The sequence below is a fragment of the Lissotriton vulgaris genome, chromosome 10, assembly GCF_964263255.1.
Source record: "Lissotriton vulgaris chromosome 10, aLisVul1.2, whole genome shotgun sequence".
NCBI classification, from domain to species: domain Eukaryota; kingdom Metazoa; phylum Chordata; class Amphibia; order Caudata; family Salamandridae; genus Lissotriton; species Lissotriton vulgaris.
The window spans coordinates 762,794,783-762,818,395 of NC_141698.1; the positions used below are offsets into that span (position 1 = coordinate 762,794,783).

The 23,613-nt window shown below is 47.0% G+C and overlaps 1 protein-coding gene across 1 annotated transcript in view; it reads left to right on the plus strand.

Moving 5' to 3' along the window:
* C10H10orf67 (chromosome 10 C10orf67 homolog) overlaps window positions 1–23,613 on the plus strand; it is a 2,378,031-nt gene that overhangs the window by 1,357,996 nt on the left and 996,422 nt on the right. Inside the window, exon 12 of the mRNA XM_086939822.1 lies at window positions 6,975–7,040. Coding sequence (XP_086795948.1) covers window positions 6,975–7,040 — 66 coding nt within the window. The remainder of the gene's footprint in view (window positions 1–6,974; window positions 7,041–23,613) is intronic.

Consider the following 23,613-nt stretch of genomic DNA (forward strand, 5'->3'; position numbering starts at 1 on the left):
GCAGATGGGAACCAGACTGGCAGTGACCAATCCAGACCTGGATGCACGTCTGAAGGGGCATCAGCTGCAAGACAGAGATGGTGAGTATCTGGGGAGGGAGAATGTGTCTGGGAGTGGATGCATGTGTACAGGGCCTGTGGCAGCGGTGACACATGTGATGTGCGTGTGTTGCCATGCTGTGATGTGTGATGTGCGTGGCGACTGTGATATGTGCCTGTATGAGGCATTGGGCCACCATGGCCTTACTGTGCTGCTCCTGCCTGCAGTTCTCAATCCTTGACAGATTTATTGTGGCCACATGGTCACTCTTCATTGGGATGGTGTGGGGAGTCCATATTGTGCCGAACTGCAGTGTCCACTTAATTAGTGTGACACCATGTCTGTCTACTTTGCATGCACCATGATGTTTGAGGCCCACACATCCGACGACAATGTAAACCCATATTGGCACATGGTGCTTGCTATGGCCTGGTTGGCATTGTGGCATGTGTAGTCAAAACAGGTGTGTGTGGTCCCCTCTGGTTCCCTGTAGGGCTGTCAGTGGTGATGAGTGTTGTGGCCACATCATGTCCATGGGGCAGGTCAATGTGGGGTGGGGGCACTCCATCCACGGGCAGGGTGTAGTGCTGTGTGGCATCGACATGCCTCACTCCAGGCAGTTTGTCTGCATGACAGGCACTGTTGTCGTCTATATAGTGTGTAGCTGCACAGTGATTGCAGGGTGTGATGGTTACCATGTAGCTCTAGGCTTCTACTGTGCTGCATTGATCTGTAATCGTGTGACCAGATGATGACACTTACACAACCCTGTTTCTCTCACTAATGCAGAATTCCAAGACACCACGGCGGAACATGATCCAGAGACAAGTGGTGGCGAGACCAGCACAACAGCGGCAGCAAAGCAAAGTGAGACTGAGCCAAGTGACAGTGAGCACACCAGCGCGTCTGAGGGTGACAGGAGTATACAGGAGGAATCCATGGCTGAGAGACAGAGTACCACTTCATCTGATGCCAGCGGTGATGCATCCATGTTAGCAGGGACAGGGGATGGGGAATCTGCTGCTGCATCTGACACCCAGCGGCCAGTGCCCTGCCTCCCATCCACTTCCTCTGGTGCTGGCCGTATCAGTGTTACTAAGAGGGGAAGAGTGATACTCACACATGGCACCGCTGCCCCTGCACCAGTCACCCCTGCTGCCCTCAGTGCAGAGTGCGTAGAGCTCCTGCGCCAACTTTGCGTGGGTCAGACCGCCTTCCGTGCCCACGAGAACAAATTAGGCCAGGTGATTGCATTCATGGAAGGCATACACTCTGACATGGGTGGGCTACACCGTACAGTCCAGGCATTGTCAGCCACAGTCACGTCAGCCCTCCAACAGGCACATGCTCCCATTGCATCTCAGGTGCCTGTGACGACCAGCCATTCAGTGGCCACATCAGATGACAGTGACCACTTGGCACCTACGTCACCTAAAAGATACAACGCTAGGAGCACACGTCAGACCCAAACCAAACAATCCCGTCCACAGACTCCATCCCCAAAGAAGAGCAGGGCCCCCCCCAATATGCACAAACAAGGGAAAGTCACAGAAGAGCAATGCCAGAAGATCATTGTGGCAGGCATCAGGCTCATATGCTGCAGAGGCATCACCAGAAATTGACTCTCCTATGCCCACAGAGGATGTGTGGCATGTCATGGGTACACCTGGGGGGAGCACAGGGACACAACCACTCACCACATCAACCCCAAAACAAAGTAAGGTGGAGGAGAGCCCAGTTGTGATCAGCCCAGTCATTGAGGCAGAGGAATTCCCTGTTGTGACTAGCCCAGTCATTGAGGCAGAGGAGAGCCCAGCCCAGTCATTGAGGCAGAGGAGAGCCCTGTTGTAACCAGCCCAGTGATTAAGGCAAAGGAGGGCAGTGTTGTGTCCAGCACAGTGATTAAGGGAAAGGAGGTCAGTGTTGTGTCCAGCACAGTGATTAAGGGAAAGGAGGGCAGTGTTGTGTCCAGGCCAGTGATTAAGGGAAAGGAGGCCAATGTTGAGTCCAGGCCAGTGATCAAGGGAAAGGAGGCCAGTGTTGTGTCCAGGCCAGTAATTAAGGGAAAGGAGGCCAGTGTTGTGTCCAGGCCAGTGCTTAAGGCAAAGGAGGTCAGTGTTGTATCCAGCCCAGTGTTTTTGGCAAAGGAGGTCACTGTTGTGTCCAGCCCAGTGTTTAAGGCAAAGGAGGTCAGTGTTGTGTCCAGGCCAGTGTTTAAGGGAAAGGAGGGCAGTGTTTTGTCCAGCCCAGAGATTAAGGGAAAGGAGGGCAGTGTTGTGTCCAGGCCACTGATTATGGGAAAGGGGGGCAGTGTTGTGTCCAGCCCAGTGATTAAGACAAAGGAGGGCAGTGTTGTGTCCAGCCCAGTGATTAAGGCAAAGGAAGGCAGTGTTGTGTCCAGCCCAGTGATTAAGGCAAAGGAGGGCAGTGTTGTGACCAGGCCTGGCATGAAGGGACAGGAGGGCACTGTAGACACCACCCCTGGGGGAAGTGGGAAGGTGGGCACTGTAGGGGGGTACACCTTCCAGGGAGGGTAAGGTGTTCCAGAGGCGTAACCAGGCCAAGCGTCCTGCAGGATCAAGCACATCACCAGAGGGAGTGCCAGTGTCTGCCCCTGATGTGGGACGGTTGGTGTGTGCCTGTTGTGTCACCACCACTTCCCATCAACCCCAGCACCGGGAAGTCATTGCACGTTCCCAAAAAGTGGAAGGGCACCCCTCCAACCTCTCCCACCCACACTGTGTCAGGAGTGTGTATGACTCCACCTCCACGTGCCACTGTGCCACCTGGTCCACACAGCCCTCCACCTTGCAGGCCCTCTGTTATTACCATGTCACATGGGCCTCTGTCACCCCAGTCAAGTGGGCCTGCTGTCCACAAAACACAGCCAGGTCCCAGTCCGCATGACAGCCAGGAGTGAGTTGTCAACACACTCATGCGCCTGTGCCCCACACAAGTATGCTAGTGAAGACCATTGTTTGCGACCTGTGTATGTTGCTGGCCCTGTTGGTCTGCTGTGCTGTACTCTCCCCTGCGCAGCCTCTCATGTACTTGCTGTTTCACCTGCCATGGACACTGGCCCTGTTGGTCTGCTGTGCTGTACTCTCCCCTGCTATGGACACTGGCCCTGTTGGTCTGCTGTGCTGTACTCTCCCCTGTGCAGCCTCTCATGTACTTGCTGTGTCACCTGCCATGGACTCTGGGCCTGTTGCTCTGATGTGCTGTACTCTCCCCTGCCATGGACTCTGGGCCTGTTGCTCTGCTGTGCTGTGCTCTCCCCAGTGCAGCCTCTCATGTACTTGCTGTGTCACCTGCCATGGACTCTGGGCCTGTTGCTCTAATGTGCTGTACTCTCCCCTGCCATGGACTCTGGCCCTGTTGCTCTACCGTGCTGTACTCTCCCCTGTGCAGCCTCTCATGTACTTGCTTTGTCACCTGCCATTGACTCTGGGCCTGTTGCTCTGCTGTGCTGTACTCTACCCTGTGCAGCCTCTCATGTACTTGCTGTGTCACCTGCCATGGACTCTGGGCCTGTTGCTCTGATGTGCTGTACTCTCCCCTGCCATGGACTCTGGGCCTGTTGCTCTGCTGTGCTGTACTCTCCCCTGTGCAGCCTCTCATGTAAATGCTGTGTCACCTGCCATGGACTCTGGGCCTGTTGGTCTGCTGTGCTGTACTCTCCCCTGTGCCATGGACTCTGGCCTTCCTGTTTGTGTTTCACCTGTGCATAGTCTCTACCATTTGTACATGATTTTGTGGCTTGCTGTTGTCTACTAATGTTGTATTGCTACATCTGTGCAATATGTGAATAAATACAGTTACTTCTGGTGTGTGTTTTATCAGTCTCCTTGCTGATTAAAGTCCTTTTCTTGTTTGCATTTGCTTGACTGTGTACCATGCTCTATTTTTCAGTTCAACATTGCAAGGCTCTTTGTAGCCATCTGATTTGTAGACAGGGGTGACAGGGTCTTCAGTCCATTCTGGCCCTACTGATGTTGTACTCTGTGATGGCTATTTTACAGGCCATGCAGTTATCTTGTTGGTGATTTGCTATTGTTGCATACACTGTTCACAGGTCATGTTAGGGGCCACTGGCAGCACAGGGTGTGCTGCTGTTCAGAGGTTTTGTAGCTGGCTGTGATGTCATGAGGTATGTGTGTGTTTTCCTTTCTGTATGCCCAGGCGTGTATGCGTATGGTCATCTTGTGTTGGACCTTAGTCCTGGTGGCATGACTTACATGACATGTGTGGTTTTGGGTGTAGCAGAGGTGTGCAGTGTGAAGGGTGTAAGTTTGTAGTGTATGTATGTGTGCCCCTGTATTGTGTGAGACACACATGTGTCAGCCAGGAGTTGTATGCCTGTTGTTTGTTTTGTCTTGCCCTGTGTGGATGATTGTATGCAATTGTGTGGGCGGTGGGGAGTGCACTGGTGTTGTGTGTTCCTTGTCAGCAAATCCTGCAGTGCCTGTGTCCCTGGTTGTGTGTTGTGTGTTGCAGTGTGTGTGTATTGTGCTTGTTGGTACAGTGCTTGTTGGTGTGCATGGTGGTGCACAGGATAAGCACCTGGCCTGTGACTAGCTCGGGTGGGGTGCAGTGTGGTTTGGGGTGGTGTGTCCCTGTGATGTTTGTGCCCTGTCCATGCCTTGGTGTGGCCCTGCCTTCTGCATAGTGCACATGTGTTGACCGGGCGGTGACGTGACCGTGACCGGGACGTTGCTGCTGGTTGGCAGACGTTGTGTGTTCCAGATGCTGTGGGGTGCCTTGTTGTGAGGTGGGTGATGTGAGGGTGCCCATTTGGATGTGTTGTGCCCCCCAGCAGGATGCCTGTGTGGTGCTTGGGCCCTGTGTCGGCATGTGTGTTGTGTGGTGCATATGTGTAGTGGCGTACCTGCGGCGGCGGCCGTGGCGGCCCATCTGGCGATAGTGTTGCAGCAGGTACAAGACCGGATGCATGTGGAGGGCTGGGTCCATGGGTTCATGTCCGGTCTCTGCGTTCGTGCTCCGCTGTCGACTTTCCGCCTGCTTCTGCTGTGCGGTGTCTCCGCTGCTGTGCGTCTGCTTGTTTGGGCCATCCTAATTTGTCGAGAGGGGCGGACGTCATCGGGCGCGACGGAGGGTCTCGATTGGCTCTCGCCACCGCGGTGGTGGGCGCACTTTGATGGCGGTGCGCGGCGCTCAGCGGCGGACGGGAAATGACCTGTGTTTACCTATCCTAATGTTGCGGTTGTGAGTTCCGCTGCTCGCGGGCGGTAAATGCTGTTTTTCCGCCCCGCCACCACTGCGGTGGTGCCACCGCCCGACATCCTAATGGACCCCTAGGTATCATGGGGGTGTAGTTTCCCTCACCAATATCTCCTGTACCTCTAGGTGCCTTATCAGTGGGCAGAAACATATTGGTATAACACTGGAGTTCTTCATTGCACAGTTCCGCAGCCATGTTCTTTTATACTCACGTGATAATAAGTTAGCTATAAAATTCAGCTCTCTCTACTGATTTTTAGCTTCTTTGGCCTTATTAGGAGTTTTCAGAGTGGAAGCAGGACGCCACAACAGCACCCTGCTCCCACATCGCCAAAGTCATCCGCACACTGCCGGTAAGCATACGGGTACATTCGTGTTCAGGTGGGCGGTGCTTTGGCGGTCCCACAGTGTGCCTGCTAGAAAGGCACCACAATAGGACTGCCAAATGCACATTTCTGCATGGCATGGACTGTTAAGTCTATGCCATGCAGGAACTGGGGGTGCATGCAGACAGCGGGGCACACATGCGCCCCCCTGCATGCATCCTTTGGCCCAGAGGCAGCAGAGGGCCCCCTTGGTTTCCTCACTGCCACACTTTTCATGGCGGGCTCACTGCCATGAAAACTGTGGTGGTGAGGAAACTCGTATTATGCTTTGCAGTTCCAAAGTGGCAATGCTAGCATATTGTGGACTCAGACCGTCACGCCACCACCGAGGGATCACATATCCCCATCAATTGCATCTGTCTAATGGAGGACCAACTGCAAAACAGCGGTTGTCACACCGCCATGGGTTCTCCAAACTCATAATCAGGTACTTAGGGGTCTATTACGATGGCAGACTGACAAATCACAAATACAATACAGGTATAGCAGATATTTAGAATAAATTGCTGTTGCTATTATAATTCTTGAAGTGATTTGATTGCACATGTTTTGTTACTCAAAGATGCATTATAATAAATCTAAGTTTTCATACAGGTCAGAATGCATAATAGCTCCATCACACGGTTTAGAAACCAGAGACTTTGAGCAGTTGCTACGCTGCTAATCTTTTGTGATTTGTACACTTTGTAAGTTACCAGTTCATTTGTTACACAATCTTGATTGTGTTAATTATTAAAACAACGGCACATACTTATTGTGGGATGTAACACATTAGCATGAGCAAACAGTTAGCATACTCCTAAAAGATCAATTTTTTATAAGATCAGCTGGATTTGTCTCTTTTGTTTCTCTTGTGAACACGCCATTTATCTTGTAGTCTGAAGTCATTCTGGTTATCAGTTCATTTTACTGTTTGATTAGGGGTAGGAATCTTTAAACCTATTTTTGGTGTAAATTTCTCTAAACGCCCTATTTTTCGAATTCACTCTTTCTGCAAATTAATTATCTTTGAGTGGCTCTTCATGGTCTAATGTGCTGAGATATCACAATTTCCAATGGTTACTACAGCTGTGAGATTCTCATAATGACTTAGCGATTCACAAAATACAAGAGGTGTCCTCCGGCATAAGATGAAACATTGTACAATAAATGTGCCACTCAGCAGATTCCTGGTCAATATGATTAATTGTACTAGTCCTGGCTTATGGTATTGTCTGTAAAGCTTAATTGCAGTTTTTGACATGCGTATATTACTGTTGAAATAATTGTTAAAACTGACGCCCTGTCTTTTTCTTTTTTCTCTTGTAGCTCTCTGCATCTCTAGAAAAAGCAAAAACTGAGCTAGAAAAAGAAAAGTATTCATCCGCATTACTGGTAAAATAAATGAATGCAACATCCAGATTGTGTACCTGTACTACCCAATGAAGTCTATGATGGTTGTCCTCCTTGTTTTAAACATGTCGTAATAGTTGTTGTGTTCTGATACTTCTTTAAACCCTTAAAAAGGATTAAACTAAACATATAAATATAGTTCCATCTAGAGAGGAATGAAACTATTTGTTGTCCAGTATTGGATCTTTTATAGATTCACATGCTTGAAGCATTCCCCTTTTTCATAATGGGAGTCCCACTGTAACATTAGAAATCAGTACAATGTTAAATATTGCCTAATAAGGCTATAGTACCTTCACTTAAGCAACATATTCCTATCTTTTCAAAGAACCAAACTTGATTAATCAAGTTGCAGCACCCTCTAAAACACTCCCCTCTGAGGTTTCCTTCCCACATGTTGCGTGAAGGGAGTCTCTCTTGTGAGCTTGAAAATACAGAAAGATTACCAAAAGTACAGTCTGTACTATCAACAGCCTAGCACCTGCTGGTGAAATCTGGCTGCCTTCAATATCAGACTTGAATAAAAAGGGACTTTTTAGGCCATGTGGAGCCTGTGGGAAAAAAGAGACTACATTTAGAAGACCAGCGTAAGAATTGCATATACTGTCTCTACCTATCTCACAAGGTAAAGGATTGTAAAATATTCTGTACATTTTCCTCCAAAACCTTTCAAAGGAGATTTTTATTATGACTTCAAAAGCTACAAGTCAAAGACAACAATGTGTACGAGGAAGATAGTGAGGATTCTTCTACATTCTACTAATAAGGTTCAGATGAGAGAGCGGTCACAAGGTCAACTGCCTCAAGCCCCTCCAAAAAGACTATGAAAAAGACACACATGGGTCTTCAAAAGAGTGAAATCCATCTGATAGCACTCTCATAAGTACAAGAAACATTAATTTTCCTCAGAAAAATCTGAAATGTTATAATCTAAACCTACCACAGCACCTACTCAGGTACTGTTGAAATTAAAAAAAATACCTTCAGCACGGTCGACGGAGAAATCGTCCATAAGCACACATTTGGCAATCTCGTCCTCAATGACATTGGCTACAATGCCAGTAACGACTGTAATTACCATCAGTTTGCCAACAACTACAGTCAGTTGACGACGGCAACAATGCCGTTGACTGTAAAAGTTGTGACCATGGCATTAAGTGTAACATCGTCAACGACTAAACAAACAGCACCATCAATGACAAAACCTACGAGGACATCATTGACAACATCATATACAACATCATAGATGAAATAATAAAGAGGGGTAGAAATGGAAAAACCCTCAATTTTGTTAGTTCTAGAACATACATCTCCAAGTAAGATATCATCACTACCCCCTAGTTATCTTCTTGATGAGGATGACTGAAGATAATAATAAAAGGGATTTATAAAGCGCATGGTTACGCCATCTCGGCGAGGCCCCGCGCTCAAGGTGAGAGATAGTGGCAACTGCCCGGTTCCAAGGTGCCCACCTTGCTTAGCCTGAGAACAAATAGGTTTTGAGCGCCTTCCTAAACCTAGCTTCAGAAGTCTCCATCCGGATATTTAAAGGAAGTTTGTTCCAATTCTGAGCTGCCAATAACCGGAAGGATCTACCTCCCGCCTTCTTCACCTTTGGCACTATCAGCAGGCCAGTCCCACTAGATCTCACGGACCTTCCAGGCACCTATCTGGTGACAAGATCTTTCAAATACGAAGAACCAGTGTCCTGGGTGATGTGATGGCATGTGTATAACGCTTTAAACATCACTCTTTTCCTAACTGGTAGCCAATGTAAGGTATCCAAGGCTCTTTTAGAGGCAGCCCTCCTAGGCTGCACAAGTACCAGCCACCCAGCAGCGTTCTGCACAACCTGCAGTCTTCCCAGGCATTTAGCAGTGGCGTCCAGATAGAGAATGTTGCCAAAGTCTAGGCGAGATGTAATGAGGGCATGCACCATGAAGATAATGGTCCGTTCGGTGTAGCACATCATCCATGAGAGCTACACATCAAATACCAACACAATTATGAGGAAGGAGCAGTGGTGTGATTATAAACATACACAAAATAATAGCGGATGACGGGATAGAAATTATAACAAGTGCTCCCCTTTACTGGAATAGATGGCATAATACTGCTTGTCCCACTGCAGCATCACTGAGCACTGCGGAATCTGAGCAGTAGTGCTGCATAAATGGGTGTCTACTCTTCTATGTTGCTGCTCTGCAAATGTCCTGTATAGACACACCAGTGAACAAAGCTGTGGAAGTTGACACACTTCTCACAGAATGTGATCTTACGTTACTCTGCAATGGTCTTCCTACAATTTGATGACAGAAATGTATAGCTGGAGATATCCAACATGCTATGCTTTGCTTGGAAAGAGGGACACCTTTGCTAGGAGCTCTATATGCCACTAGTAGGTGGTACGACTTATGAAACTACTTTGTTCTGTGTAAGCCTGGGCGCTTTATTCCGTTCCGGTCACGCAATTATGGGAATTTCGCTTTCCACGGAGAACGCGGAATTGCAAAAAATTTCGTGATCCACGGCTTCAAGGAATTTTTTGCTTGTTCATGCTTTCAAAATGCGGATTTGTGAGATATTTCTCCCCGAGCACGCTGTTTGCGAACAGGAAAAAAGCATCGCGAACGGGTGGAACAAGGAATTCCGCATGTTCGCAGAACTTTTGCATGCTTGTGGAGATTTTTTACCATTTCGAGGATCTTTGCGTAGCGCGACTACGCAAATTCCGCCCACCCCTAGTTCTGTGTAGTTAAAACTCTTTTAACATCTAAAGAATTTAATGTCCTTTAGACTACATTTTTTAGGTTTGTAAAGAATATTTTCAAAACAATCAGTATATTTGAATGAAATTCTGATGGCACCTTCGGAATGAATCATTAACTGTGAGAGTACTGCATTCAACCTCCAGAGGAGGAGGATGCTTTATTGGAGGATAAACCCTAAATAGCTCTTTGAGAAACACTTTGAGTCCATCAGTCAATATAAAAAACTAATTGCACACCTGGGCAGAACTATGTGACCCATGATCATGAAAATAATGATGATGTAATAACTATCACTTGAATTATAAAGGTTTGAATAATTAGCCCTTTCGGTGCTCATGACGAAATGGTTCCATCATGAACCCAGTGCTCCTGGGCTCATGACGTGACCTTTTCTTCATGTGCAAAAGTGCACTAAATCCCTCTGCTGCAAACAGCAGATGATTTTTTCTTTGGGGCGGCCTTAGGAGGTAGGGAAGAGCTTCCCCAACCTCCTGAGGCCTGTTTCTTATTTTCAATGTAATGACGATCGTGTGCATGGCGCGCTGCCATCATTTCATTGAAAACAAAACTGAAACTCAGTTTCAATTTCAATGTTCAGTGCTTGTGGGGCTATCTCAGCCCCCCAAGCACGATACACTTGGGAGATTGCCCCAGCAGGGCAATCCCCAAGCAGGAATCCACCTCTAAGCCACCAGGGAGGGGGAGGGGGAGGGGGGAGCGACCACTTGGGCAAGGGCCTTTGCTCCCCCCATTACAGTCTGCCACAGACAGTCTTTATGCCCCCGTGGGAGGCAGATGGGGCTGTAGCCCCCAATCTGCCCCCCAGGGGGCATAAAGCACCCTAGACACCAGGGATTCTTTTTTATAGTCCAGGGGTGGGGCTGCCCAGAATGGGCATGCCACTGCTTCCACCCTGCCCCCCAAAGAAGGCAAAATACTCTCTGCCCCCCAGGAGACAGATGGGGGCAATAGCCCCATATCTGCTCCTGGGGGGGCACAAAGCCCACTAGGCACAAGGGATTTTTATTCTTAAATACGTAGGGGTGGGGACTGCCCAGAATGGGCATGCCGATACCCCCCACAAAAAAAAATGCTACCTACAGTCTTCCAGCGCCCCCTGGGAGGCAGATGGGGCAATAGCCCCTTTTTTGCCCCCCAGGGGCTGACAGACCACTAGGCACCAGGGATTATTTTTTCCAAAGTTCGGGGTGAGGGCTGCTCAGAATGTGCATGCCATTGCCCCACCCCCCAAAAAAATGCCACAGTCTTTCTGCCTCCAAAGGAGGCAGATAGGGCAGTAACCCCAGATCTGTCCCCGGGTGGCAGAAAGCCCATTTGGCACCAAGGATTTATAGTTTTCGAATATGTAGGAGTTGGGGCTGTCAAGAATGGCCCCCACCCAAAAACATTGCCACAGTCTTTCTGCCCCCCTGGGAGTCAGATAGGGCAATAGCCCCTTATCTACTCCCTCGGGGGCAGAAAGCCCACTGGGCACCAGGGATACATTTGTTTCAACATTCAGGGATGGGGCTGCCCTCAATGGGTATGCCAATGTGCCTACCACCCCCCCAAAAAATTGCCACAGTCTTTCTGCCCCCCCATAAGGCAGATGGGGCAGTAGCTCCTGATCAGCCCCCGGGGGGCAGAGAGTCCACTAGACGCCAGCGATTATACTGGCTTTTTTATACATAAAGGTGGAGGCTGCACTGAATGGGCATCTCAATGCCCCCACCCCCCAAAAAATAGCCACAGTCTTTTCTGCCCCCTCATGGGGGTATATCGGGGCAATATGCCCCGATTCCCCCTTTCCCAAGGATGCCAGAAAGCGAAATGTGTCTACCTGTGCATTTTGGGTCATAGCTGGGGAAACATAGTAAACCTGTATATTTTTAAAAACTAGACACCAAGGAGAATCCATGATGGGGTGGCTTGTGTGCCTCTCACCAGGTTCTGTTACCCAGAATCCCTTGCAAATCTCAAATTTAGTTTAAAAAAACACATTTTCCGCACATTTCTGTGATGGAAAGTTCTGCAATCTAAGGGGAGCAACTAACTTTCACCAACCAAGCATTCCTCTAAGACTCCCGATAAAAATGGTGCCACACTTGTAGGGCTAGTGCCAATAACAGGAAATGACCCAAAACGCAATGTGGGCACATCACATCTTTCCAGTGAAAACTGACCCTTTTTTGGCAATGTACCCAGGTGCGGATTTTGAACCCTAGCTCAGCCAGCACCTAAGGAAACCTACCAAACCTATACATTTTTAAAAACTTGACACCCAGGAGACTCCAGGATGTTGTGGCTTGTGTGGATCTCACTAGGTTCTGTTACCCAGAATCTCTGCAAACCTCAAACGTTGTAAAAAAATACACATTTTCCTCACATTTCTGTGATGGAAAGTTCTGGAACCTGCACAGATCCACAAACTTCCATCCTCCCAGCATTCCCCAAAGTCTCCTGATAAAAATGGTACCTCACTTGTTTGGGCAGGCCTACTACCCGCGACAGGAAATAGCCCAAAACGCAAAATGGACACAACACATTTGAACCCTAGCTCTGCCGGAACCTAATAAAAACCTATCAAACCTATACATTTTTTTAAACTAGACACCCAGAGGAATCCAGGATTGAGTGACTTGTGTGGATCTCTCCAGGTTCTGTCACCCAGAATACCTTGCAAACCTCAAACAAAAAACAAAAACAAAATTCACCACATTTCTGTGATGGAAAGTTTGTGAATCTGCGTGGGTCCACAAACTTGCACCCACCCCGCATTCTCCAAAGTCTCCTGATAAAAATGGAACCTCACTCGTTTGGGTGGGTCAATTACCCGCGACAGGCAAGGGCTCAAAACATAGTGTGGAAACATTAAAATTACCTATCACAAAACAACCTGGTTTTGCAAGGGGGGCACCTCGGTTTTTAGCCCTGGGTTCAGTGGCCATCTCATGATCTTTCCCCAGTGGTGTAACACAGGGCCCCACAGTCCCCATGGTGCAGGGGCCCCCAACATCCAGGGAGCGCCTCAGCACTGCACTTCGGCCGGAGAGCTCCACATTGAGTCCAGAGGGAGCCCCTCCATGCACCCTGCAGGGAGGCCCCCTTAAGTTTTGTTACGCCACTGTCTTTCACCTGTTTGATCTTAATGTCTGACTTTGGTCCGCTCTAGACAAGCTTTATTCAATAGGTGACTCCTTGCTTGACTCTGGTCCGCTCTAGATGAGCTTTATTCAATATTGATTATTAAGATGGATAACACGATCCGCATATATTATTGGAATTATATATATATTTTTAGAAGTTTTTTGGTGGTTGTTTCCGGCCTTGGTTTTTTATCACTGACGGTGTTCTGGACATTATGTAGAGGGAGTTGGATTTACTCAGGACTCTCTTTCCCTAATGTGATTCTTATACGCTATGATGTATGCAAATTGTATATTTTGGTGAGGGGCTAAATATTATCATTATTAACAAGAAACTGTATTAGGGGATATGTTTACTTAGTTGAATGTAGATTTAGGTTGGCCGTAAGGTTACACTATAAATACACATTTTTGGTACTTGAATTTGACGATTTGAGGGATACATTGTTTACGATAATTACTATATTTTTGAGATACTTCAAGAAAACGTACTTGGTTCTTTATGGTGAAAGTATTACATGTGGTTTAATGGTAAATTTAAGCTTCGAGTATTTTTTACACTCAAAGATGGCGAACTGGTTTATTTGCATGAAGGACTGATCACGTGCCCGGATATGGTGTATTTATTCTTATTCAAACATGGCGCCCGTGGTGCACACTGAACGGAGTACTTTCCGGCCCAGGATTATTTACTAATACTGTAAGTACATAACAGATTTGGGTGCTAAGTAAACGTGTACTTATTGTGTATGGAGTATTGCCTGTGCCTCTTGAATGTTGTGCTGTTTCATAGCCTGGCACTCTAAATCTTGTATAAATAGCTTAAATGTGTGCGTATACCTTTTGGTTATCGGCATGATTCGATCTAGGTTACGGTATAATGTATTTTCACTGTTTCTAATGTGAGCTCATTTTCCCTTTGGGTTACAATCAAGAATGGGACTACCGAGGGGCTTATTTGGGGTGTGCTGGCTACTACTTTTGACTTCTACAATATAAGGGATTTTTACTGTATCTAATGTGAGCGTAATTTTCTTCGTGGGATAAGCCAGATTGGGTCTACCGGCATGCTTATATAGGCGTGCAGGCCACTGCTTAGTATTTTCACACTTCTAGGTGGAGAATATAGATGTATGGGACTACACAGTATATCATGAATAGGCAATCCTTTTAGAGCCATGTGCTCATACATATTTAACCTGAAGGGTGCTACTCTCTCCTTTTTTATATCATGGACTTGTGATTTCTGTTCTCCACACATAACAAGTGATCATCCTATTTACTTTGGATGCACCCATTGACTGGAAAAAATGAAGAACAGAACGACCGACCAGGGTCAAGCACAACCAGAACACATGTACGATAAATAATACTAGGTTTGGTGCAAAGGACTTCCCGCACCCGTCGTCACAAGGTGCAAATAAGGTCAAAATGTTAATCGAAAGGTGGACGGTGCACTCACTGAAATCAAACGCGAGCTCGCTTAGTCCAAAAGCAATGTTTTCTTTATTCTGGTAATCTTTACCATGAACGACACACAATAGGTGAGATTTTACTAGGCTATAGAATTTTTCTTTTTTCTGTGTGGGTGAGTACCCACAGATATTAGAAAATCCCTTAGGATTATGCACAGGAGATTAAACAGTGACCTCCAAAACACAGTGACCATTACTCAGCACTTTTTCTATTAGAAAATGTGTCGAGATGGAAGTGTTGATGATCAAATGTTAATGTAGTAAACTGTCTGATGTATAAACAGGCACAGACAACCTGAAACAGCAACCTAATGGTTGGCCCAGTTCACTGGCAATGACAATGTAATGACCTCTTTGCTGAGTGTTCTATACATGCGGATTCCAAGGTGGAACATACAGAGAGGACACCATATAACCTACCAAAATAAGATCGAAAATAAAACACTATAGAGAAGAGATCACCATTAGGTACCAGTCTCATAAGAAAGAAATATAAAAAATGGTATAATACAAAAAACAATTAACTTTCAGCCAAGTGGCACCTCCGGCTGACACAACTATGCCAGAGATCCCTTTTGTAAAGGTAGCAACATTCATGATGGTGTCCTGGGTTCCTTTTTCTTGAGCTCATCTTACTTTTCAGATGCTGCACAGCCATTTTCATGAGTGCACAGTACTCCACCTTTTTCTTTCCTCCATGTTAACTACCATTCCTTGATTCCCGACCTCCCAGAATCCTCATCACTTGACCTCTAACCTCCTAAGCTTTGACATGGATCTCAAAACTAAGACAGACACTTTTCCCTTTAAAAGGGTTCCCTAACATGCACCTAATCTCCAACAGAAAACAAATGCTGAAATTTCCCTCTACTTTCCACTAGTTGTGACTTTGCCTTGTATGTTTGAAGATCAGCATTCACTTTAACTTCCTTCCATATCGCCCACAATTGCCATTATATCTCCTTCTTACCTAGAGCTGAAGTCAGACAAAGTAGGCATAATTCAAAACATGGCTTTCTATCTATCATCCTTTTAAATCACACCTTATTCCATAGCCACACAAGAACAGTTCTCTACCACCGCAATAATTCGCTCTCAGGGGGATCTACAGTAATAATCCAAAGCAATGACTATTCCCGCCCATGTGTGGGGACCCAGGAGCACTTCTCTGAAAGTCACATTTTTGTAGCATCTTCACCATTTAAAAGGGCACTTTACTTGACATGTTAAAAACATCCCTTTTACACCTATTTTCTGCTCTCTTTTAAAGTGAATAACAGGCAGCTTGACCTTCAGTTTCCCATCATGTATGGCAGGTGCTGACAAGATCATGAAGCAGAGCTCTGCCTTTTTAACTCTTTTTCACTGATAAGTTTCTCTGAAACCATTTTTAAAGTGGTTTTCTCAATGTCCTTTAATGTGAAATGTGGAGAGTATTTTTGGATACTTTCCTGACAGGAAATATTTCTAATCTACCTCTAAATGCAAGCCTTTTTTGCAACATGCCCAGAACGTGCGAGGAAAATAGCAAAAACAGATCTGCACAGGCTCTCAGGGGGTCATTACGATGGTGGGAAGTCTGCCACCGCTAGGCCGGCGGTGGCGGACTGCCCGCCCTCAACCTCAATTTTCCCACCACTGATTCGGGTTGGCAGTGGGAATGCAAATGGTACCATGGCGCATGGAAAGACCGTTCGCCGTGGTTTTTTCCGCCTGCCTTTCGGGACCCGGTATCATGGGGCAATGGAGGCGGTGCCGTGCAGGCACCACCGTGGGCATTATGATGCCTTTCTTTTGCGGCGGAGTTCCTGCCGCAAAAACATAGGTGGAAAATGCCTTTAGGGGCCCATTACGGGCCCCCAGGAGGCTGGGGGTTGGAGTGCTGCACGTGGGGGGTACCCATACCCCCTGCATTTGCATGTACAAGGTGGCAGGCACCGCACCGTGCCTGCCACGTTGTACGTGCAGATGCAAAACATGTATTTTTCCATTGTGGCGGGTGCTGCCACCCGCCACAATGTAAACATACAGGATGCGCCCGCCATTGTGGCAGGCGCATCCTAATTCGTTTTGCGGGACCGCCGCACCTATGATGGGCGGTCCCTTTTCCAGCAGTGATGGCGGGCATACTTTGTCCGCCTGCCATCCTAATCGGCCCCTATATCCCTTGTTTGCCAGATTCACATGATTCCAAGACATGTCACTGCAAGACCCTCTCCAGGCATCTTGAGAGAGAGAGAGAAAATTCACCTTCAAGGATGGCCAAGAGGAGCAGAGACAGGTGCAATATTTTCTGGCTGGAGAGACAACGTAGGGGAGAGGAGAGGCTGCTCCAGCTACCAGTGATCTTATCTCACCCTCTGAGAACTTTGGCAGGGGGAGATCCTAAAGGAGAAGATCTGGTGAGACATGACTTCCTCATTCGACTTCAAGGACATCGACAGCAAGAAGAGGAACAACACCTACTTGCTTACCGTCGAGGGCTGGTTTGATTTTGAGGACACACACGAATGACGTAGAGGAGGAGACCGTTGGCATTGAGAGGAACTTTGACAACGAGACATCAGTTGACAAGAAGAAATTCCACGTTGCGACATGGTTCAAATTTGAGACACCATTGCACTGTAGAGAAGAATACAGTGGAATAACTTTCAGCAACGTAATCTCATAGCCTCCCATCAGAATTGGATTCCAAATACTACAAAGCCTACTCTTCATGTAGACCGGCTTCTTCATTCCTCATAACCCACGTCCAATGACATCTACACCACCTCAACAGGTGCCTGGGGAGTCTACTTCCCCACTTCCACAACCAGTAAATCCAGCTGCAATGCCACCAGCAAATCCTCCAGCCATGCCTTCTCCACTACCACAGTCACCTGCACCAGTGGCATCTCCATCTAGGCACTCTAGATCTAGATCACGTTATACCAGACCTCGCTCCAGGTCTAGATGAAGGTCCAAATCTCACCATCATCATTACTGATCAAGATCTCCCAGTTTGTCACGCTCAATAGAAAGATGGGATACTCCATACTGATCGATGTTGTTAAGGTCACATCACGTGTCCGTGTCTTCTGGTCTCCATTCTGCTACATTGTCTCCTGTAGATGGTATTAATACCTTCCAGGAGGTTCTTATTAGGGGTTCCAACATATCGAATATTAGCTTGCCTGCTACCACAGCCATTATGACCTACATAAAAAATACAAGCCACCAGATCAGGTTACCGCTGTTACTATGAATTTGAATGAATGAATTTATGATTTATACAGCGCTCGAATGCCCGGGGCGTCTAGGCGCTACAGCGGAGGAGAAATACCAAAAAGTGAGAAATCAGTGCATAAAAAGCCAAGTTTTTATCGCCTTTCTGAAAGAGAGAAGAGTTGTACTGTTCTTTATGGATAACGGCAGTGTATTCCACAATTTGACAGTGTGAAAAAAGAAATTGCTTCCTCCCCAGTGCACCCTCCTGATTTTAGATACCTGAAGAAGTTTGATCATGGCAGAACGAAGTGCTCTGTTTGGGTGATACCATAGTAGATGTTGTTTCAAGTATTCAGGTCCTGTCCCCTGGAGATCATTGAAGGCCAAACATAAGGCCTTAAATTCAGCTCTTTTTTTCACCGGCAACCAGTGAAGATGTTTAAGGCCCTGGGACACCAACTGGAACTTGGGGATGTTCAGCAGCATCCTGGCAGCGGAATTTTGAACCCTTTGAAGCTTAACAAGATTTTTTTTGAAGACCCAAATGCAAGGCATTGCCATAGTCCAATTTAGCTAAGGCCAAATATGTTATCAGTGTTTTAACAGTAGATGACGGGATATAAGGTTTCACCTTCTGAATCAGTTTTAGGGTTAAATGTACCTTGGAAGCAACCTTATTAACTTGAGATTGAAACTGAAGATCACCATCAAAAATTACTCCCAAAGTTTTGGCCTTTTTATTGGGATGGGAGGAATTCCCATCGACTGAGGCCATCATTTCTCAGACCATATAGAGGGATCTGAGTCCAAAAAAAGCACCTCGGTTTTACTTCTGTTCAACCTTAGGCAATGTGTACTCATCCAGTGGTCTACAGATGTCATACATTGATTAAAACAGGCTACTGTCTCATCTGGATTCCCAGAAATAGAAACCACAATTTGAGTATCATCAGTGTAAGACACTAACGAAAAACCCAACTGCCTGATGACATCTGCTAAAGGGGTAACATATAAGTTGAACAGCGTAGGGCTCAAAGATGAGCCCTGCGGAACCCCACATGGAAGTGAAAATTGCTTCGAACATTGGTCGACAATCTGAACAAACTGGCACCTAATATTGGCACCTAATATTAAGGTAAGATTTAATCAGACTTAACTCCAGGCCTGAAACTCCCAGCCTATGTAGCCTCAAGATGAGAATGTCATGGTTCACGGTGTCGAAGGCCGCCCAAAGATCCAAAAGGATCAAGGCGGCCTTCGCACCTGAGTCCAGCGATGATCGAAGCTCATCTGTTGCCATCACCAAGGCTGTCTCCATACCATGCCCCTCCCGGAAGCCATATTGCGTGGGATCCAGCAAGTTCTGTGAGGCAACAAAGGACGTGAGTTGGCGGTTCATGATCTTCTCCAACACCTTAGCTGGGAATGGGATCCTGGCTATATGTCGATAATTACTATGAGCACCAGGAACCAAACCAGGTTTTTTCAACAGGGAAAGAATAGAGATCCTCTTCCATGTCAAAGGGAAAATGCCAGAATCAAAAATCTCTTTAAAAAGCAAACAAAGTTGTTCACTGATCTCCTCAGAGGCATAATGAAATATTTTTGGGGGACAAGGATCAAAGGGAGCTCCTGATTTCACCTGTTTGACTATTTGCAAGATCTGTTCTATATTTGGGGGGATAAAGGCAGCCAAATCATGATCATACTGTTTCGTAGAAGGAGAAGGTTTGCTCACTTGAATCTGACTAATATTTTCACAGAATGTCTCATAAATAGAGAGCACCTTATCCCTAAAGAAATCAGCCAGTTGATTGCAAAATGGGGCATTACTGTTCAATAAGGGTGAGGTCGGAAGTGTCACTATCTCCTTTAACACTGAAAAAAGTATTTTGCTTGATGTACCTGCCTGCTCAATTTTATTAGAGAAATAGCTACATTTTTTCTCCAAAATCATTTTTTATAGACAGTCAGTGACTGAGTATAGTTCACTTTCTCCACATCCCGATAATATTTTCTCCAATGCCTCTCAGCCCGTCTACATTTTTGTATCTGAAAATATAGTCTATCATCGAACCAAGGTTCTGATTTCTTCAGCCGCCTACTGGTAAATGTTTTTTCAGGGGCCAGGATGTCTACCGCTGTTTTTATCCAATTATTAAAAGTGTTAGTGGCTATATTAACTTCAGACATCAATATTGGTCTGGAGGCAGCTAAAGTGGCTATGAAGTGATACCAGGGATAACATCACTAGCCAGAGGGATAGGACGTTGCTTTTCCAGATTAGAGCAGGTGCTCTCCCTTTCAGATCTCTAACAGGCAGGTGGGGAGGCCCATCAAATAGTTCTTGTCCATCCTGTGTGCATGATGAAACAATCGGACATTTTTTATTCGCATGTAAATCCTATGTAGAGCCCAGACGCATCTGGCTTACCCCCATGTGTAAGAACTTAGGTACGACCAGCAGTGCCGTGGCTTTAAGAATTATACGTACCAGTTCTTCACTGTTTATAGTAACAGCCACTTCTAAATTTCTTGGCTGGTCATGGTCCATTAGACAAACGTTTTTAGAAAGATGAATTAAGAAGAGGTCATTATCAGAGTGTATATACTGTATTTTATCTGCAAAATTTCATGTGATAATGTAACTGATGTATTTTTAGCAACTTTTTAGCCTCATTTTTAAAAAATATAAATGTTTTTTTAATGGTTTTTAAATGTTGCTTGTAAAAGCTTTTATGAGTTTATTCTTGAATAAAGCAAATTAAATTGAGCAAGTGCATCTGCCCTTTTTTGAAAATACTGGGACACTCTAAAACAGTTCATGGAGACAGACATCAATATTTCCAAGAAATCATCAGCAGTGCTGCAGCAGATACAGCCATCCTGGCTTCTCACAGATATTGTCATAGTTTGGCTTACACCTCCCATTATGGCTCAGACTACAGCACTGAAGCCTGGAGCTCAACACTAGATCTTGAACCTCCCTTTTTCAGGGAACTCGTTGTTCAGATCTCATGCTGATGATGAGCTGTCTTGCATGAAGACAGAACTCAACACTCTATGGGTGGTTGTAATGGAGAAAAAGAAGAAATATAGGCGACGTTCCTTTGAGCTACTACGACCATAGATATTTTCAGTGTTCAAGTCCCTCTCTGGCCAAGTGAGGGGCTTGAACGAACAATCTTTCTATGACGACAACAGCTTCTTTAGCAACAAGACCATAGTCAACAAAATCATCATCATCGATTATGCCTCTCCTTCTACCATTAATGATGATCTGGTAGATGATGGTCCCATCGATGACAAACTCTCCTTTGTCATCACCGGCACACCCAGAATGAATGTGTACTATCTCTTTGATGACAGATTTTGCAACACCAGTTACTTTTCCACCTATGAAGGTGACAGCAAACCTATCCACATAGATTCCATCAATCAACCAAATCTTTTGTAAGGCGCACTACTTACCCGTGAGGGTTTCAAGGTGCTGAGAGGGGGGTCGGCGGGAGGGGGTGCTGCTGCTGCTACTGGTCTAAGAGCTAGGTCTTGAGTCCTCTTCTGAAGGTCAGCGGGTCTTCGGTTCGTCGTAGGTTGAGGGGGGGATAGTGTTCCAGGTCTTGACGGCGCGGTGGGAGAAGGACCTGCCTCTGGATGTGGTTCTGAAGATGCACGGAAGCGTAGCCAGGGCGTGGTCAGCGGAGCGGAGTTTCCTGTTGGGTACGTAAAAGGAGAGTCAGCTGTTGAGATAAGCTGGGCCGGTTTTGTGGAGTGCCTTGTGGGCATGGACCAGGAGCTTGAAGGAGATTCTTCTGTTGACAGGGAGCCAGTGCAGGTTTCTCAAGTGGGGGGTGATGTGGTCGCGGCAACGGATGTTGAGGATTAGGCGTGCAGATGCGTTCTGGATTCTTTGCAGTCTGTTGATGAGCTTGGACGAGGCTCCGGCGTAGAGGGCGTTATCGTAGTCGAGTCTGCTGCTGACTAGGGCATGGGTGACTGTTTTCCTCGTGTTTGTCGGAATCCATCTGTAGATTTGCGGAGCAGGCGGAGGGTGTTGAAGCAGGTGGAGGAGACTGCATTGACTTGTTTGGTCTTGGTGAGTTTTGAGTCGAGGATGACTCCCAGGTTGCGTGCGTGGTTGGTAGGGGCCGGGGGTGTCCCCAGTGATGCGGGCCACCAGGAGTCGTCCCAGTTCAGCTTAGGACGGCTTTCCTTTATCCAGTGGGCGACGTCCTTCATTCCCTGGTGGAGGTTAGATTTGGCGCTGAGAGGGTCCTTGGTGAGGGAGAGGATCAGCTGGGTGTCATCGGCATAGGAGATTATGTTGAGGTTGTGCTGTCGGACGATGCGTGCTAGTGGTGCCATGTAGACATTGAACAGTGTTGGGCTGATGAAGGATCCTTGTGGGACGCCGCAGATGTTCTCGGAAGCTTCGGATCGGAACGGGGGAGGCGGACTTTCTGAGTTCTGGCGGTGAGGAAGGAGGTCGTCCAGTCCAGGGCCTTGTCACGGATCCCTGCGTCTTGGAGGCGCGTGCGTAGTGTGCGGTGGCAGACGGTGTCAAAGGCGGCAGAGAGATCCAGGAGGATGAGTGCCGCCGTCTCACCGTTGTCTAGTAGGATCCTGATGTAGTCTGTGGCGGCGATCAGGGCGGTCTCTGTACTGTGGTTGCTGTGGAATTCTGATTAGGATGGGTCCAGGATGCTGTTGTCTTCGAGGTGACGGGAGAGCTGGTTGTTAACTAGCTTCTCGATGACCTTTGCTGAAAATGGAAGCAGGGAGATGGGCCGGAAGTTCTTTAGGTCATTCGGATCCGCCTTTGGTTTCTTCAGTAGAGCGTTGATCTCTGCGTGCTTCCAGTTCTCAGGGAAGGTAGCGGTCTCGAAGGAAAGTTTGATGATGTTGCGAAGGTGGGGTGCGATGGACCTGCCGGCTTTGTTGAAGATGTGGTGTGGGAGAGGGTTGGAAAGGGATCCGGAGTGGATTTTGCCCATGGTCTTGATTGTGTTCTCGATGCTCACGTTGGCCCAGGTTGTCAGGGAGTCGTGGTTGGTGGGGTGCGGTTGGTCTGGTGTGTCAAGGTCTGTAGGGGTTGTCTGGGGGTTGAAGCTGTCATGGATGTCAGTTATCTTGCGGTGAAAGAATGTGGCGAGGGAGTTATGTTATGTTATGTTATTTTATTTTATAAAGCGCGCTGATGCCGCAGCCAAGTGGCGTCCCGGCGCTTTAGGAGATGATAAAATACAACACAACAGAAATAACCAAAAACGCATGAAACTAAACTGTGGAAAATAGGAAGGTTTTTAGGGCCTTCCTAAAAAGGAGCAGATCAGGGATGGAACGAAGAGGGGCAGGCAAAGAGTTCCAGAGTGCTGCCACCAGCACTGAAAAAGAACGTCCACCCATTCTAGCTCTTTTAAAGCGTGGCACGATGGCAAGATTTAACCCTGAGGATCGAAGGGCTCTGGAAGGGACATAGTGAAGGATTGTCTGCGAAAGGATAGGAGGGGAGGCTGACTTAAGAATTTTAAAAGTTAAGCAAAGAGCTTTAAACTTAATTCTTTGCCCTACAGGCAACCAGTGGAGATCTTGGATAGTTCGACGGGCAGAGACAAACTTCGGAAGGCCGACCAGCATCCTGGCTGCCGCATTTTGCACCCTCTGAAGGCGAACTAGTTCTGCCTGATTCACACCCAAAAACAGAGAGCTGGCATAGTCCAAACGGGTAAGAACCAGAGCTTGGACTATAATCTGTCTGGTGTCCGCATCAAAAAACTTGAAAATGGGTCGGAGACACTGCAGGGCACCAAAACATGTACCAGCTACACGTTTAGTGTGGGAAGTGAAAGAAAGTTTGTCGTCGAGCCACACCCCAAGATTTCTGGCTTCGGCAACAGGGGTGGGAACAGGGCCCAATTCAGATGGCCACCATTGATCTCCCCAGAGCCCACTTTCC